Source organism: Bombus vosnesenskii, unplaced genomic scaffold, assembly GCF_011952255.1.
Source record: "Bombus vosnesenskii isolate JDL3184/JDL3185 unplaced genomic scaffold, Bvos_JDL3184-5_v1.1 scf7180000013264, whole genome shotgun sequence".
Classification (NCBI taxonomy): domain Eukaryota; kingdom Metazoa; phylum Arthropoda; class Insecta; order Hymenoptera; family Apidae; genus Bombus; species Bombus vosnesenskii.
In genome coordinates this window covers 4,858,733-4,875,899 of record NW_022882924.1, presented here as the reverse complement: position 1 = coordinate 4,875,899, position 17,167 = coordinate 4,858,733, and the positions used below count along the sequence as shown (strand labels likewise).

Here is a 17,167-nt window from a genome sequence, read left to right as displayed (position 1 = left end):
ACCGAGCGCCCGTGTGTGCGCCACCACTCTCTGAAATGGCGAGAAACTTGGCGTAGGAGAAAATGAAAATCCCACGTTCGATCGCGATCGAAACGAACGCGAAACAGCCGGCGGTGATTACTTAAAGGAACGTCGTCGTGCCTTTCGGGATTCTCGCACGGTATAGAAATAGACGTTGCAGGCAGATGTGGCGCGAAATCGGGCCGAACAGATTGCACGGCCTGGAGAATCGGGTCACGCGCGTCACAACGGAATTTCCCTGGATGCGTTTTACGAGAATCATGAAAAAATATCTTCGGTTAAAACTTGGATTCGTAGTTGGTCCGTCGCCTCTTACACGTAACAGCGGAAACGCGACCGACATTCGCAGGAAACGTCGAAATAACTCTTGGGAGTACGACGTGGCTCGACGCGCTCATTCAAGATTCATGATTAAACTTCGAATCCAGCGCCCGTCACTTTTTCGATTAAGTCGCGCCGTTGTTCTCCACGCGGTCGCAAGTCTCACGATCCAGCAACTTTCGCGATCGATCGTGACGCGACGCGACGTCGAGCTGGATACGACGAAAACGATCGTTCGAACGAACGGATAACGAAACGAAAGGCGAAAATTCGTCGGCAAAATTCGCAATCGCGTTACACCGCGATGATTACCACGTAACGTTTAATGCCGCGTTTAAGTCGGTTTATCGTTTCGGTAACGGAGCGACGGCGACCGCGCGTATTCCACATGAAAATTGCGATGGTCAACGATGTTCGTGGAACCGTGGCAGTTTTCAATGATCGTTCTAATAGCTTTCATTATATATAGGTCGCTTTGGCCAGCGAATTCCTCGGGGATTAATGCGTTCAACTATTTCGGGGCTATGGGGAAAAAAAGGGAAGCTACGCCGATAGAGAGAGAGAGAGAGAGAGAGAGACAGGGGAGAGATGGGATGGGTGTAGATTAAATTGTGGAGCGGACCGTATGAAAATTTCAGGCAGAGAAAAAATTCGACTGACCCGTTCTCGATGACGTTTTACGTCGGAAATGCGAAAGATTAAATCGATCGAAACTGTGGATTTCAACGCGCGCCGCTGCACGGGATACAGAAATCGCGGAGGATCGCTGCCCGTTTTCCCTCGCCGCTCTCTTTTTTTCCCCATTTATTTCCTTTGCTCCTATCCCCTATTTTTTGCGCTGAAAAATTTTTTTCGCCCGTCAAAAAACCAAGCTAAAAACGGACTCGCGTTAATTAGATTTCCACCGACACTCCTCGAAAAGTGCTGAAACGTTTCCTACGAAATTTTGATACGGCCCTTCCCTCCTATCCTTTACTGTAATTTAATACCCGATCCACGTCACTCGTATATTACACCGGCCTGGTAATTTTACGCGTTCCTGTAATCCGAATTGAAACAGAAGTTTGCGCGGCACTGCGCTGTCGCGGCCACCTTTTTCCGTTTCAGCGCGTTTAACTTTTCGCGACGACGACGCGACAGCGCGATCCTTTGCGTTCGCGCGATTACGTTTAACGTTACGGTTTATTCCATGGGATGGTCAACGATTGCAGTTTGAAAAAACCGTACGCTAGCGACACACACACACACACACACACACGGTGACTTTTGTCATTGTTGGCAATAAATATTTTTTTCGTGCTAGATACGTGAGGAATCGACAATCCGTCGGTCGAGTGTTTTATTTGCATAGTTTTATTCGTAAAACAGTGAAACGCTTGAATGAAAATTGCAACAGATATGAAGAGCGGTAACGGTTGGTTTTACACGATGTGCGAAAACAATTTTGTCAGAGCGTATGGAAATATTTTGCCTCTGCGGAGGGGCAAGGGGCGTCGATCGAAACGTACTAAATGTTTTACGATAAAATCATGACGCGTAAAAAAAGAAGGGGTACCGACAGGAATTATTCGTTACGATCGTATCCTCCGGCGAGTATCGCGAAAAAAGTTAATCTACTCTCAGCGGAGACGGCGGAAATTCGCAGAGAAACGAATCGTTGCCGATATTTTCCAATAGTCGTTGCAAACATTTCTCCCGGAGTGCCGTCCAAATAAAATCCGTTTGCCCAAGCGCTGTCCAATCGTGGAAAAAACTATCCTACTTGCCAGAAAATAAATACAGGGCTGCGTATCGCCATCAGACAGAGAGAATCTCCACCGGGTGAAAGGATCGTCGTGCCGCGTACGCGTTGCGTGAAAAACGAGAAAGCTAAAACTGCCTGTAGACTGTATCAACATAATTGGAGGGAAAGCTGGTCGGTGAAACGCGTTCGCGTTCGATGCGCGAAACTCGCGCAGGCTGTGTGTCGACCAAATATTAAGACAGATAGCCTTTCATAAAGCCGTGGCCGAGGATAAACGAGGGAAAATACTGGACGACGTGAAAACCGAAATCGCGTTCTCGGCGTCGAGTTCAACCGGCTTCCGTGCAAAACCTTGTGCGTTCCGTTTCGATCCCTTGTCGTGGATAGGTTGATTTGCCTGACAATTACCGAAGAGCAGCAGTTGGCGACGATCTCGCGACATCCCGTGACGTCGACGTGAATTTGCTTTACGCACGGCCGCTGCTGGAAAACGCGGAAAACGCTCGGAGACCAGTTAGACGAAAAACAACGAGGATTACCCGTAGCTCTTTGAAACCGTAATTTTTCGGTGGAGTGGCTCGTTCCGGGCGAGCGTGTTTGCCGCGTAACCGAGGCAATAGAGGTAAGAGAGGCCATCGAGAAATTTTATTCCGCGATACTCGGTCGAACCGCAGAAAGTGAACGGGGGAGGGGGGGGGGCGGAAAAGCGCGGCTCTGTGTGCACGAGCCAACGCTCGCGCTAATTCGCGCAACAATTTAATTACCGATCCGGTGGATCGAGGCGGGCATTTAAAGGAGGTTATTCGCCCTTTACGAGCCGACGCCCGCCGAGTTTCCACCTGTGAATTCGTAATGCATCAGCGACGGTGTAAAAATGGCTAACAAGCGGCGAAGGGGCAGGGGGGACGGTTAAGGGACGGTGAGAGTCGTCGATGCTCGTCGATTACGTTCGGTTGCTATTAAATTTGCGCGTTTCGCCTTGGCGAAACTAATCGATGAACGATGAAACACGGGTAGGGAGCGTGGATAGTCGACGCTAACGCGACCAAGGATGTAACAAGCCGTCGTGGCGATAAAACAATTTTCGAACGGTGCAACGACACGGGTTAACTGGCCGATCGTCGGCCACGATACCGATGAAAATGTTGCGGCGATACGAAATACCGTGGAGTCCGGTAGATCGGTGATGATCGGATGCCAGTGACCCGGTCAAGTGGCCTCGTACGTAGTTTCGCCAGTTTCGTAATTGGAAAAATTTTAGATAACTCGATATCGCTGGCCTCCGATCGTGTTGACATTTAATCACGATAAAGCGCGATATCGCGCTGCCGGCTCGCTTATTGCCGCCGACACAACGGTGAATTTAAATTTGCAAATCCTACAAGCTGTTCGTATTCACGGCAGATACGTTCCCTTCCCTATTCTTGTTTCGCTGCCGTCGATAACGTAAACGAACGTTCGCGCCCGAAGGGATTGACAGGCCCCACGCGTACGCGCGTAAGAAGCGAAAGGTGACTTGGCAACATTTTTGAAAATTGGAAGGCCGGCCCGGCCAAAACGGATCGATATCGAACGCCATTCTATCGTGGCACTCGTATCGGAAGAACGCGGTGCGGTGCGGCCAACTCCGCGTGTATCTCGTAACGGGTTCGATACGTATCGCGTCGCATTTAATTCGCAACAACATCGACGAGCGTCGACGAAGAAAAGGTATGTACCACCGTGTGGATATATGCAGGTCTCGTGAATATAACGGCAACATCGATAGAGGCAAAAGTCCGACGCGAGTATGTACACAGCGGGAAAAAAAAAATATATGCGGTGTTCGAGTAGGAGAGAATACGATGTACAGAGAATCACCAATAACGTACTTCTGCGATTAAAAACTGTCACAGGTCCGACGATATATTGACACTAGCAGTTTTTTCTTCTTCTACCTGCCTGCAACCCCTTGCCTCCTCCTTTTTAATTCACCCCCTTTGCTCGAACATCGCCGTTTCATTTAACCGGAGAAGAAACGTATCCTAACGTTCGTTATTCGCGAAATTCCGCCGAAACTGTTTCGGCTGGAGAAAATAAATTAAAGGGAAAAGCGGTGCGGGCCGAGAGCTGCTGTGTTTTTAAAAGTTTTTTAAAGGAGACCGGTTTCTACGGCCGAAGAAAATATATCCGACGCGATTTACTGCCTCTACTGTCGCGTTGATTCCGCCTCGCTCGTATTAAAAGGTGTTGAGATTATTCGATGTGTAAACAGAGAAAACTCGTGGATAAATTGTGAGGCAGAAAATATACCTAAATAGAAGTGTAATTATAAGCAAGAATACAATTTGAGCTGGTCCAGATCCGCACGCTAGCTGCGTTACCCAATAACTGAAAACCCCGAAGACAACGTCGCCTGTCTACTGTTTATGGTCTGTCTTCGTCACAGTCTTTTGTCTACACGCTGTCGATGGCTTCGGTGCTTGAGAAAACTAAACAGACCAGATGTAGAGTTCTCTTAGAAGCGGTAACCACTTCAACAAAGGGAAAATTAGGTAGCCGACGCGTACGTCGATCGTACGAACAAAGATTTTTCCATGCGCGCTTTTATCTAAAATCTTCTCCCCTTCTGGAAGCTGGAAGCTGGAAGCTCGAACGTCGCAACGTCGCTCGCCAAGTTACGGCAGCCGGCGCATTTGTTATCCCTCGCGCAATGTAACGTTCCCTTTTTTTCCCCCCGGCCTGTTTTCCTTTTTGCTTCTTCCGATCGACAGGTCGAAGCGGAAGTGCTGCGAAAACGTTGTCCTTTTAAATTATCGTTCCGCGTACCGATGGATCGATGTAAATGCGCTCGGGCGGTAACCGGCTTTCACAGATCGTCTCTCTCTCTCTCTCTCTCTCTGCCTCTGTCTCTCTCCCTGTTTATCGGAAAATCGTTCACTGTAGTTGCGAAGAATTTGCTCTGCAATCCATTCTCGCCGGTGACCAATCATGGTGGATTCGTCGGTCCGCGAGACGCGAGTTAATCTCGCGGAGGAACGCTCATTTAGAGAACACTTAAGATGCCCATTCGTTTCCTCGATTCGAATAAAGTATTCACCGGCTGCATTAAGTAGAAAGGGCCAGAGCAAAACGAACTGCGAAAACAACAGGTCGTTAATTTTTCCTTGCTCAAACACGTGTTACAGAAACCTTTTTCCGTCGCGCTGCTTCTTTTTGTCCTTACGTTCTTTCTACGTTTCCGGAGAAACGGCTGGAGCAAGATAATTTCTCTTTGTTCAGTTCGATGCAAGAGGGAGAGGCGGTCGTAAAACTTTGCGGCAAGTACCGAGCTCTGCAAATGCCGTATCTGTTTTACATTTTCGTAGAAAGATGTCCGACCGACGAGTAGATCGGAAAAAGCCATCGTACGGACACGAAGCTCTTTCCAACTGGCTCGGTTCCCCATGTTTTCGTAATTCCATCTGTTCTCGTTCTTTTAAATCGTTTCGGATTCCCCGGGTGTGCGTAAGCGCGAGGATAAAAATTGGTCTTCTCTGGAAAATTAGCTCAGCCGTTCGCGCGCTCCTAGCTAAGACGTTCTCCGAGGTACTCGTGAAATATTCCGGGATATAAGTGTATGGTAGTAAGATAATGGCCTCGTTACCACGACAAATACCGATAATTAATTACGTCGGGCGGCCGACAGCGCCTCGAAGATTTTCCGAAAATGCCTGGCGGATTCGTTACCGAAGATAAGTTCAACGATATTTCAGCCGACGTTCGAGCGCTAAAGAAACGAGTATTTTTCTACGAACGAGTTGAAGGAACCTCGATCGATCAAGAAGATCTCGCGATACGAGAGTAATAATAAGCGCGCGGGATCGGTCGGCCGGGTCGGAAACAAATTACGAACGGTCGACGATGTCGAAAAGGTCAGCTCTTTAGCCGATCGGACACGAGAGAAGCGGGTATAATTGCTTCGTAATCCGCGGGTACAATCGAACATCGAATCGGGGCGGGAGTCGCTTGGCGTGAAATTGCTCGCATTGACGGCATTACGTGGTTCGTTCCTAGACAAGGTTCCGGCTTTTTGCCCTCTTCGATCGATATCACGGAGCATGTCGATAAGATTAACCCGCCATACTCTTTCGGGCCGAACCTTCGAAATTAATAGAACAGATTTGGCACCGGTCGGTTCGATCGAGCGTACGCGATTAGCTCCGGCTAGTCGGTCGCGAATCCGCCAAACGACTGCCGCTAAAATAAACGGAGAAGCTCGTTTGCGATGAAACGATTTAAAGAAGGTGATCGTTTATCGTCCACGATTAAACCGTGCCCCCAGCGAGATATAAAACGAGATAACAGAGAATCGCGGGAAGCCAACGACAGACACGGCTGGTGCTTGGCCCACAAACTTGATTAATACGTACAGTCGAATGATTCCGCCAAACGACCTATCACGCGCCACCTGACCGGTTTAGCCTTCCATGGAAAACCAGATGAGAGATTAATAATTGGACGATTCAGAAGCCAATCAGTACGAACCAGCGAGACGGAAAACCGTAATACGGGCGAGCACCGAAAGCACGTCGACGAATCGAGAGAAGAGCGACTGAAACGCAGGAATCGAGAAAGAGGGAAATACCGGCCCGCTACTAATAACAGGATAAAGGATTTTTATCGCGCGATGCTCGCGACATCGCGTTGATTCGCTTGTTCGCGAAAGGGTCTCGTAAATTTCCCGCTGTACGCCAAGTGGAAAACACGTCGATCGTTTAACTCGGTCGCGTATCGATGGCGCGATTTTCCTACGTCGAGACGAAAGCTCTGTTGCGAATTCGGAGTATCAGTTTTGGCCTCGAAAAGCGCGAGATTCTTCCTATTCGGCCGTAAAGAATCGACAAGGAAAAACTGCAGTTCGTTTGTTTCCTTTCAACGTCGATCCTCGTGGATCGTCAAATTTGCTGGATTTTGTTGCAAATATATTTGCTCTGCTCTGTTCGAAACGGGCGATACAAACTCGACGAACGAGCGGAACGTAAAGCGGCAGATGGGAAACCTCGAATTTATCCACTGGCCGACCTGTTGCGAAACTCCTTAACTTTTACCGTAAACAGGCGATCGGCGATCGGTTCGTTTCCTCGGGCGCCGTTCCTTGCCATCCGGCTCGACCGGAGATTCTACGAGCATAGTTACGACGATGAATATTAGATTTTATTTCACCGTCCGATCGATCCGATTCCTCCTACCTCGACCCGAATATTCCGCTAAAATATTCTCTCCAAGTATTCTCGATACCCGCGATATTAATTCATAAGCCCTTCGCGGGATAACTAGCCGGAACTCCGCGAATTCCGCTTTATCTCTGCCAGTCGGTGAAAATAAGTCGGCCAGTTCGGCCCGGGAATGCATAATTCTCGGCAAGTTACGCTGTAACTTTGGCTAAGGTCTTTGTCTCGGCCGTGAATCACCGCTATAAATTATTTTCCGCGAGTCCGCCGCCGGCTTATCGAAGATCCCCGCGAACTCACGCCTGTTTGTTCTCGCCGGCGTTCTCGCATTCGTTGGGACGGTTTCAATATCCCGAGCGGGCCATCGTTTCGCGTCGTCGTGACGCGAAGTGGCGCGCGGAAGGAAGGTTGGTTGGTCGTACGGTCGTTTCGCAAGGTAACGTTCATTTTCACGGCCATAAAACACGACGGGACGGGGACGTAACGGTACCGGCACGGCGGTTTGTTAATTTTGCAAAGTTATTTTCGTGGCCGCGTAACCGTACGCCTGGTGAAAAAAAAAAAAAAAACACTCCCATCTCGGTGAAAAAATTGAATTTTTAACATTGCAATCCGACGGGAACGATGCGGCCGTGGTCGCTCGCTCGCATAAAATTTTCACGTCGCCGACGTTGCAAACGAAACGTCAAATGGACAAGAACGCCACGCATTGAGCGGTCCCTCTGGTCGTTCCAGATTTCACGCAGGATTTGTCATCGAAAAATATGAATAACAGACGACGGTGCTTATCCGCTTCTATTGTCATCGGAATTGTTCCGTTCAGCCGACGTTCGTTATTTACCAAGTAGAATTTTCAGATCCGACGAACGAGTGACGCGCGCGTCACCGACACCCGTTCTATTTTAATCAAAGTAAAGATTCTCTATCGTGAAAATTAAGGACGCATCGTTTTCACCGTCGAACCCGATTATCCCGTTGATAGAATTTATCGGGAAGCTGCGAGATGAAAACCGAAGGTCCGGACTGGGAACGGGCGAGTTAAACGAATTTATCGAAGTTGCGAATTAAATAACAACTTTAACGAGCGCCGGTCTGCTTTAATACCTGGATAAACCGACGCTTATACGGTTGCTTCTGTTATCTCCTCATCGCTTGAAAACAAAACTTTCCATTGGTTCGGCCCCGATGCGAGAATTTCTTTTATCGCGCGTTAAACTATGCGAGGAGAAGTTGAAGGCGCCCGTCGATATCGTTAAAAGTATCGTTCGCAAGAATCCGTGTCGGAGTTAATGACTTCGCTTGTTCGCTTGCTTACAGTGTGCCGTGGCATTCAGCAATTCGAAGAGTCACCGCAATATACCGAGGTGAATCCCGGCCAAGACGCCAAGATGATCTGCCGCGTACTCGGCAAGAGAGGACAGTGTATCTGGCAGAAGGATCAAAAAGTAAGTACGAACGATTTATCCGCGAGTTTTCTTAACGGTAGAACGACGCATCGTATCGATATATAGGTATATATAGGTCTATTACTCGCCATAGCTGTCCGGCATTTAGCCCATCGACTGTGAATTCCATTTTCATCGAATTTGCCTGTGAAATAAATCGGCGATCCTAAACGGTTGCGTGACTCTCGCCGCTCCTATCCTTCGAATTTCAAAACGCACGTGAGAAGAGCTAAAAGAGCTATTGAAAAAGAATACTAGAAGAGAAAGAAGGATACTGGCGCGAAAGGAGCTTGAAAAAATTTAACCTACAAACAGGACGACGTGCATGGAATTAGAAAGACCAGTGTGCTCGAGCGAGGTCGAACCGTCGGTCTTTCGAACGTCGAATAATAGCGTTGAACGAAAAAGATGATGATGATTGGACAAAGATAATTAAAGGTTGTGTCAGCAGAGAAAAGGATAGAAGTATTTTTCTTTTTTTAGAACAAAAAGTTTCTACCCCTCGTCGACTTGCGTTCCAAGTACGACGGTCGAAGTACGTAGAATTTGAAAAATCACGCATGCCGTTATCTCTGACCGAGAGCACCCGGGAGATGGAGAGTGGAAGAAAAGGACCTTCGTCTTGGCGCGCCCCCGTCTATCGCGATTCCGGATAGTTCATTGTTACCAGCACTGTAACCTCCTGGCAGCCAACTTTTCTCCGTTTGCCTCGGTGCCAGTAAACTTCGCTCGAGATAAGTTTCTGACCGAAAGTGGACGTTACGTGTCTACCGACAATAAATACTTGTTCGTCGTTGACTGCGAGGCAACCGAGTCGACTGCTCGAACTTAAGTGAAATATTACGACGCATCGTATTGTACGGACGCATTTACGATCCAGCGGGGTATAGACGAGTCTTGGAGAGTAAAACCACGAGAAAGCAAGCTACAAAGTGATTCGAAGTAAAGAAAGAAAGAAAAAAGAGATGAAAATTAATGCGAAACTCATCGTAGCGCGAGGTTGAATTTCAGGTTGAAGCTCGCGTCCGTAGAGTGTAATTGAGAATGGATAAAAAAAATAAAAGGGAAATAAACGCGGAAATACGGTCGAATAAATACTCCATAGATTATCTGCTGTAACCTGGCAAGTACCTATGGTATTTCATGCGTGTGCACGAACATTACCTTTTAAATTAACAAATACACGAGGCAGAAGCAACGGATTCGATTAACCGACCTCTATATTGGCTGCCGTGTAAATCAATTTCAATCGAATCCCCGCATGGTCAAAGTTTCCATAAAGAATTGAAAATCAAAACAAAAATTATTCGTATTTTTATCACGCACCATTGACGATTACAGAAATCTGTTGCGATCGCGTACGATAGCCCTACACCGTTATTTTCCCTTCCATATATGTACATATCGAACACGTACAAACTACACAGCGTATATTCGCATAAGCGCTTACGGATCCTTAAACGAGTCGCCGTCTTTTCAGTTTTTCGAAATCTATTCTCAGCACCAGGTTCTTACGTCTAGTACGGCGTGCCGCACAGCTGCTGAACAAATTGCCGAGTGAATGCGTCTACGGTTAAAGAAAGTACCGTGTCGGTAATGCCGGTATTCAACGTGGGCGCACGGATTATCCGTTTAAAAAAATTTTTTAATTAAATCCGAGTCATCTTTTCAGCCGCGTCTACATTTTTTACCGCGTAACTGCGCGTGTGTGCGGCCATGGACCACCTCATTTACTCGCAATTACCTACTTAAAGTCCGCGAGGAGCAGGCGGTTGTTGCCACAGGAAGGTATTCACTAACCACATCCGCGCTGCGTATTTTTCTCGGAACGAATCCAACGAATTTGAAAAGATCTAAGAAAGCTCGTTCCGCTCGAGAAGTCTCGACTTTTCTTGGCTGAACAGCGCCGCCGTTAACACGCGCGCTCGCCACTGGCAACGGCAACGCGATTCGTCTTCTTTCGAGGACGACAACTTCTTTCGAGTTTCGTCGCCGAGCCAATTGTTTTTGGAAAACAGGCCAGGTCGTTTGTATCTATACGTCGCCTAATGTACGTACGGCCACCGAGGGACCGAGTCGCGCTACGTAAGAGAGGCGCGTAACTTTTCCTCGCCGCCTATGCGAGCCACGTACGTCGAAGGTAGCGCGCGAGCGTATATTTATCCGTCTGGCACGCGATCGAAGACGAGATGGTCTGAAAGCGTTGGGAAATTCTCGATGCTCGATGGTACGAACGCAGGAATAGGAGAGACGAAGGAAGAACGACGGTTGATCGAGCGACGCCGAGAGTTAGGGCCAAAGTTGTAGCGTGCGAATAGGACGAAAAAGGGAGAAAGTTGGCGATGATACGACGTTTAACAAAGGATGCAATTTCCTGCGAACAGATTTGCATCGTTCTTCGTCTGTGTCCTCTTGCGGTCAGTGCAACTCGTCCGACCTCGCGGTCGCTTGCTCGCGACATCGCTACGCGAAACAGTTGCCCAAGTGCAATTTCATAACTGGAACGCACTCCCTGCGTGAATTTAGATGAGAATTCGCTGTTCTACCATTCAATGGGCCGACGTTATCGCTCGCCTAGGTACAGGACCAGGCACGAAATTTCCACTGGAATATTTATGCAAAAAGCTGACTCGTCGATCTGCGAGACCTTCGCTTCTTCCTGCGAAATCTTTCGCTCGAGAAAGTGGGGGGGGTGTAGCATCGTTTCACGATCGAAGGAAAAAGGGAACATCTCGCGAACCGATGGAGAAGAAAAGATTTCCAAGACTCTGGGATATCCGACGTCGAACAATGATCGTCCGTCCAGGTCGTCGGTGACACGCGGCTTCATTATCGTCGTTATCGTTAATCCTGACGAAACTTTTTATTCCGTCGCGCAACTGCCTCCGCAAACCGGCCGACTTTCCTCGTCTCGATCCTTCTTCTCTCTACTATCCCACTTTCTTTTCCACTCACCCCTCTATTCGCGTAATCGTCTTTTCCTTGTAATTAAGTTCTTCATGGTCCTCTGCGCATTGCCCAGACGATGAAAAGACCCGGTGGTGGCTAACAATGGAGGATAACTGTAGCACGATCTCGACGTCAAAGTTCGAACTGTGCGATATTTTCATGCGCTTAATATATCTGTATGTATATATGTATGTGTGTATATATATATATATATTTCTTTTTTTCATTTCATGTCATCGTGTCGAGAGTATCGCGACGTTACCGCAAAATTATCGAGTGGCGTCGATCCGGCTACGCTTTTTCATCGCACGAAACCACTTGGCGCTTGAACGATCGTTCGCGATCATCGAGAACTTTGAATTTGATCGGAGAGTCGATTAACGTTTTCATTCGACAAGCGGAAGTTTTCAGTTTTCATTAAATTTTCGAACGGGAATGAAGCGTTTACACGCCAGGTTGAAACGCAGCAGAGAGGAAAAAATAGAGTTTACCTTTGCCGCGTTGCAGACGGCTTGTAAAATCGTTGAACGCGGTAATGGCGACAAGGAAGCGAGCCTGGTGAATCAAAATATAAATGCGCTACAGTTGCGCCGAGCCCGCCGCGTTTTCCTCGGGCCGTATTGTCGGGCGGGTCAAGAGCCGTAATTTTTCTGCCGTTCGCGCCAGCAAATTACGCTTTCCAGGAAGCTGGGTCACGAGAAAAATACTTGGCCGCGCGTTCCAAAATTTTCGGAAGAGACGCCGTGTAACCGCCTCTTAATCTTTTCTTCCTTCCGTATTCCGTTTTCCCTATCCCACTTGTTTCCCGTTGAGCGCGATAAATTTTTCCTCGGGTTTGTTCCGGAATAAACAAACGCGTTAACGCGCTCGTGAAGGCCGCCTCGTAAGAAGAAACGAAGGAAAAAGGGACGATGCCGCGTCTCTTCTGCAAGATTTAATGCCAGACGATTTTATTACGGCAATTGCGAAGCTAAACGCGTCGTTCAGCCACGTTTCCGGCGAGTTTCTTGCGCCGCTTCCTCTTCCTCTGCGCGTCCGACTCGCGTCCACCGGTTTCCGCTCCACTTTGACTTTCTTCCACCATCGCGACTCGTGTCCCTTCTCGCCTTTTCCTTGTCCGAGAGAAGAGAGCGAGTCGCGAACGCGCCTTGCTTCTACGCGACGAAAAACTTGCTTCGTTGCCGTTTGTCGCGACGCGTCCTGACAGAGAAAGAAGGACGAGGGGCGAGCTGGCGCGGAGGGACAGGGGTTGGTCGTGCTCGTCGTCGTCGGGTATGCTGCGAACGTACCTCTAAATTGAAGTCGTTACAACGGCTCGACTGAAAAAAAGTCGCCAGCCAGGGGTGAAAAGCCGGCCGCGTTCGAGCAAAAAGCGTGCCAACGAGGGGGTGAGAAGAGGACGGTGATTGTCGGAGAAACGAAAAGGGCGACGAAAGGTCCACGAGTTTTCAGACACGGGCAAAGCTTTTGACCGAGCCTGCTCGGGAGCAGATCTTTGACGCGATTTCTTCTTGCACGCGTATTTTCAGCCCCCTTTTCACCTGCTTCTTGTCCGTGCGAGCACGCGACTGCATCGAACTTAAGCAGACGGTGTACGGTAACCGGCGCGCGAACCGCCTGATTAAACGGAATAATGGCGGTGGAATTCGAAGTCAGTGAAACATCGTGTAGAGAAAGATAGCGGAATCGTTGAACTTGGCGGTAAACGATTCGCGGATCGACGCTCGCGTTACCTGGCAGAGCGTCGTCCGTTTGCGCGATAAGTAGACCGCCCTTACCACTTTTCTTTCTCTTGTCTCCACTAATTAAAGAAGCAAATACACGTTGACGCTGCAAATCAAGCGGAGAATGTTACTCAAAGCTTGTATCGGCTACGATATTACGAGGTGTACGATATTAAAGCGAGTCGAAACGGCTTTAAGAGAAACGTCAAAGTAAATTGTTTTCCTGACAAAGGTCGGAACGTTTAATACCAGCGAGACACATGGAAACAGCGTTCCCGGGCAAAGGAACAAAAGTATCGTTTAAAACCACCCCGATGAATATCGATGGCGCGCGTGGACGAACAAGAAGGAAGAACAGGTGCGCGTGTACACTACAGCTGCGTTTTCTGCAATCCTGATGTCATTAACCCGGATTATCAGTGACCGGGAATTAATATCGAAATTAATGCTGGGAAATCGACGGCGCGTGACCGTGAGCCACAAACCCGATCGAAATCTGGCAGAAAGCGATCGATTCAACGGAGAGAGATCGCGCGTATAATCAAAAGCCACGCCTAAACCGTGTTGGCCGATATAACGGGAAATGATTATGAAACTGTATTTATTACGTATCGGGGAATATTCTTGAAACGGACGGGTATAGCGACATGGCGGCAGAATGTGTATCTCCTGGCGACATTTCCCCTAATCCAAATGTCATTAAAGCGGATTACTCCGGCGAATTAATATGTAAATTAATGCACACATCGGTTTTATATAACCGAGAGAATATAGGCACGTATCGGGACGTGGTGACCAGCGGCGTCACTACCACCGGTGTTATCGTCACAAGCAGAGCGGAATAAACGCGCGTGTGCAGCGTACGTGTGCCTCGCGTTCTGTGTGCACGCGAAACGAAACGCGTACACACGGTAAGAGATACACGACGCGGCGGCGAGAGTGGAGTCTCTTGAAACGCATTTAACCGCGGGCGACGAGACCGTCCGTAGACCACAATGCCGTGAACACCGCACGGAAAAGATTAAATGATAAATTTCCAAAGCAACCGGCGACCACTCGACCGCCACTTATCCGTCCACTTTGTACGCGACCCCTTTTTGTTTACCCCTCGAGGCATCGTGAAAACCGGCCACTCCGCTTCTTTCACCCGCGGCCTCGTTATTTGGATACAAAGCCGGAGCACGTTTGTCTCTTGCCATCTCCTCCATGCCGACGAATGTATAATTAATTCGCGTAATTAACCAAAAACGATCAAGACCGAGGGTTAAGTCGATGAAGCGTGGCCCATCGTCCATCGAATGCCTGGAAAATCGTGAAACCTTGCGACTTTTCCATTTCATTCTCTCTTCGTTTCATTCCCGCTCGACGAAGCTATTCAACCGCCTCTGAAAGAAGCAATCGCTAATCGATCGCAAAGACAGTTCGCTCCCCAGAGAATTACCGGCTCTAAATACGAGCTCTGTCGACCGGAAGCAAACATATTTTTGCCCCCTGATTCGTCCGCGAATCCATCTTCATTATCGAGTGATGCGTCTTCGGGGACAAGACCGCGAGGGCCTAGATACTGCCCGAGACAAAATCATCGTTAAGATTTATTCGCCATCGTGGCCCGTAATTTTTCAACGGTGAATCGCGAGAATTTCAACGTGAGAGATTGGCTGGCGGTTGTACGCGCCGATAGTCGACCTAAATCCGAGCGACGCGCGCGCCTCTCCAACAATTCGTTCTTTTCCATCCGAAAGAGCTTCTTTCCGTGGCAATTCGTGCAGAGATACGTTAATTAAAAGGGGCAGAGAATGCGAGAGTAAGAGCGCGAGGCCCGTGCGATTTCGCTTCGTGCGGTTTGCACAAGGTGGTCGATTATATTTACGTGGAAGACCGGGAAGACCGCGCGAATTTCTCTTCAGCTGCAAGAAACGATAAAAAGGAAGAATGCGGAACAGGTCGGCGAAAAACGCGCGCCACGGAAATTGAAATAATTTCAACCGCTTCTTCCGCGGAATTCCGTTCCTTCGTAGTCGAGCGTTCCGCGTCTGTCTACGGTTTCGAAGGGTGACGCTGATATTTTCTGATTTCCTCGCAAGATCCACCCTTAAACGTTTCGCGATAATTCCGTCAAATCGATGAGACGTTCGGAAGGCGGATGATGGATACGAAGAGACAACCTTTCGACGATGTCTCTCGTGGACAGCCGATATCGAATTCCTCTATTTATTATCGCTAGTGGAATTTGCGAATTCCCGATAGACCATCGGGGTGCCGAGTGTGTGCACAAGCTCCGTGCCGCATTTACGTTTGCTCGGTTAAGCCGCGAATTTCAATTGTAAGTCGACGTCGAACGAAGACGGCAGATGGTTCGACAGACTGTAAATAAGTTTACCCCTAGTTACCGAGTTCGAGAGATCCGAAGCGTAAATATGTACGCTGACGGACGAAGCATATTTAAGATCCCTTCCGCTGTTTCTGCTTAATCGTTTCCCGATGAAAGCACCGATCTGATAGCCGTAATAAAATTTCGCTCTCAACAAGTAGTCGCGAGAAGAGAAAACACGGCGATCAAAGGATAGCAGAACCGCGAGAAGTTCACGCTGGAAACGGAGAATCTTTTTTAAACGAATCTCGCCTGGACCGGGAACGAAGTGTTGGCGCGGAGGCAAATTTTTCGTGACTTTTCGGGGACAATGATGCAAATGGTATACAGAAACAGAGTTTCCCCTGCATCGGGAAGCAGACGGGGACGCATTTCGGTGGCTAGAATATCGTTTTACAGTGTTAGGCAACAAGCTGCTAGCAACCCTTCTCCCAGTAGGTGATCCTGAAACGAGATCGCCTCCGAAAGCCTGGAGATTTATGTCGTTCGTGGTCTCTCGTTACTTTCTGCTAAACTTCTCTTTTTCTCCGTCTCTCTTATGGCCGACTTCTAACCCGGAAACTGATCCTTCTTTCTTCGTCTCCCCTTCAAGGCGAATATTTATGAAAGATGTAAATAACGAGCGGGATAATTTTCTCGTGAGATCCGAGCTACTCTTGTTTACAACGGGTGCCTTGCGTAGTACGCAACCGAGGATCGTATTGTTTTTGCTTGTTTGCGACTATCGAGGCGCCGTGGCTGCAGGAAAATTGTCTAGAAAATTCACTCGATTCGCGTTCCACGCCGTGAGATAGAACGTAGAGCACGACGGAAAGGCGGTGTGTTTATTTTACGGGAAACGAATTCGGATCGCCGAGGATAATAGGCAGCACGTATCGTATTCCTAATTGATTTTTCAGACCGCTCGAACGAAGATAAAGCAGAATTTGCATTTTCGTACTGACCCGACCGGTCTTGACTTACGAACGCGGCAAGCACCGACTAAAATTTCTGCAGAGAGAGAGAGAGAGATAGTTGCTATAGTTCGACTTACGGCGACGGCTTGAAGAAGGATTTTCTGTTCGCAGAAGTAACGCTGCACGTAATACAGGAATTAGAAAGGAACCGGACACGCGTACCAGCTTCGCGAGATGCGCCTTTTTCCGCGCGATAGAACGAAGAAAGAGCAACCGGCAAGTTTCACGGAGACGCGGCGTGATTCACGAGAAAACGTCGAATCCTTCGAAGGCACGAAATCACTTTAGCGAAATAGGTGTACGGAATCGTCTTCACCGGATTACCAGAAAGCTCTTTTCCGCGCTCCGCCCCTTCTCTCGATTCTTTCACCGCCGCTAGATCCTCTGCTTCCCTGCCGTCTCTCTTCGCCAGCTTCTTCGTAGCCTCGTTTTACCTCGAAGAAC

General features: G+C 48.5%; 1 protein-coding gene across 1 annotated transcript in view; it reads left to right on the top strand.

Moving 5' to 3' along the window:
• Window positions 1-17,167, top strand: part of LOC117239704 (hemicentin-1-like) — a 102,291-nt gene that overhangs the window by 62,107 nt on the left and 23,017 nt on the right. The window contains exon 2 of the mRNA XM_033505498.1: window positions 8,596-8,723. Coding sequence (XP_033361389.1) covers window positions 8,596-8,723 — 128 coding nt within the window. The remainder of the gene's footprint in view (window positions 1-8,595; window positions 8,724-17,167) is intronic.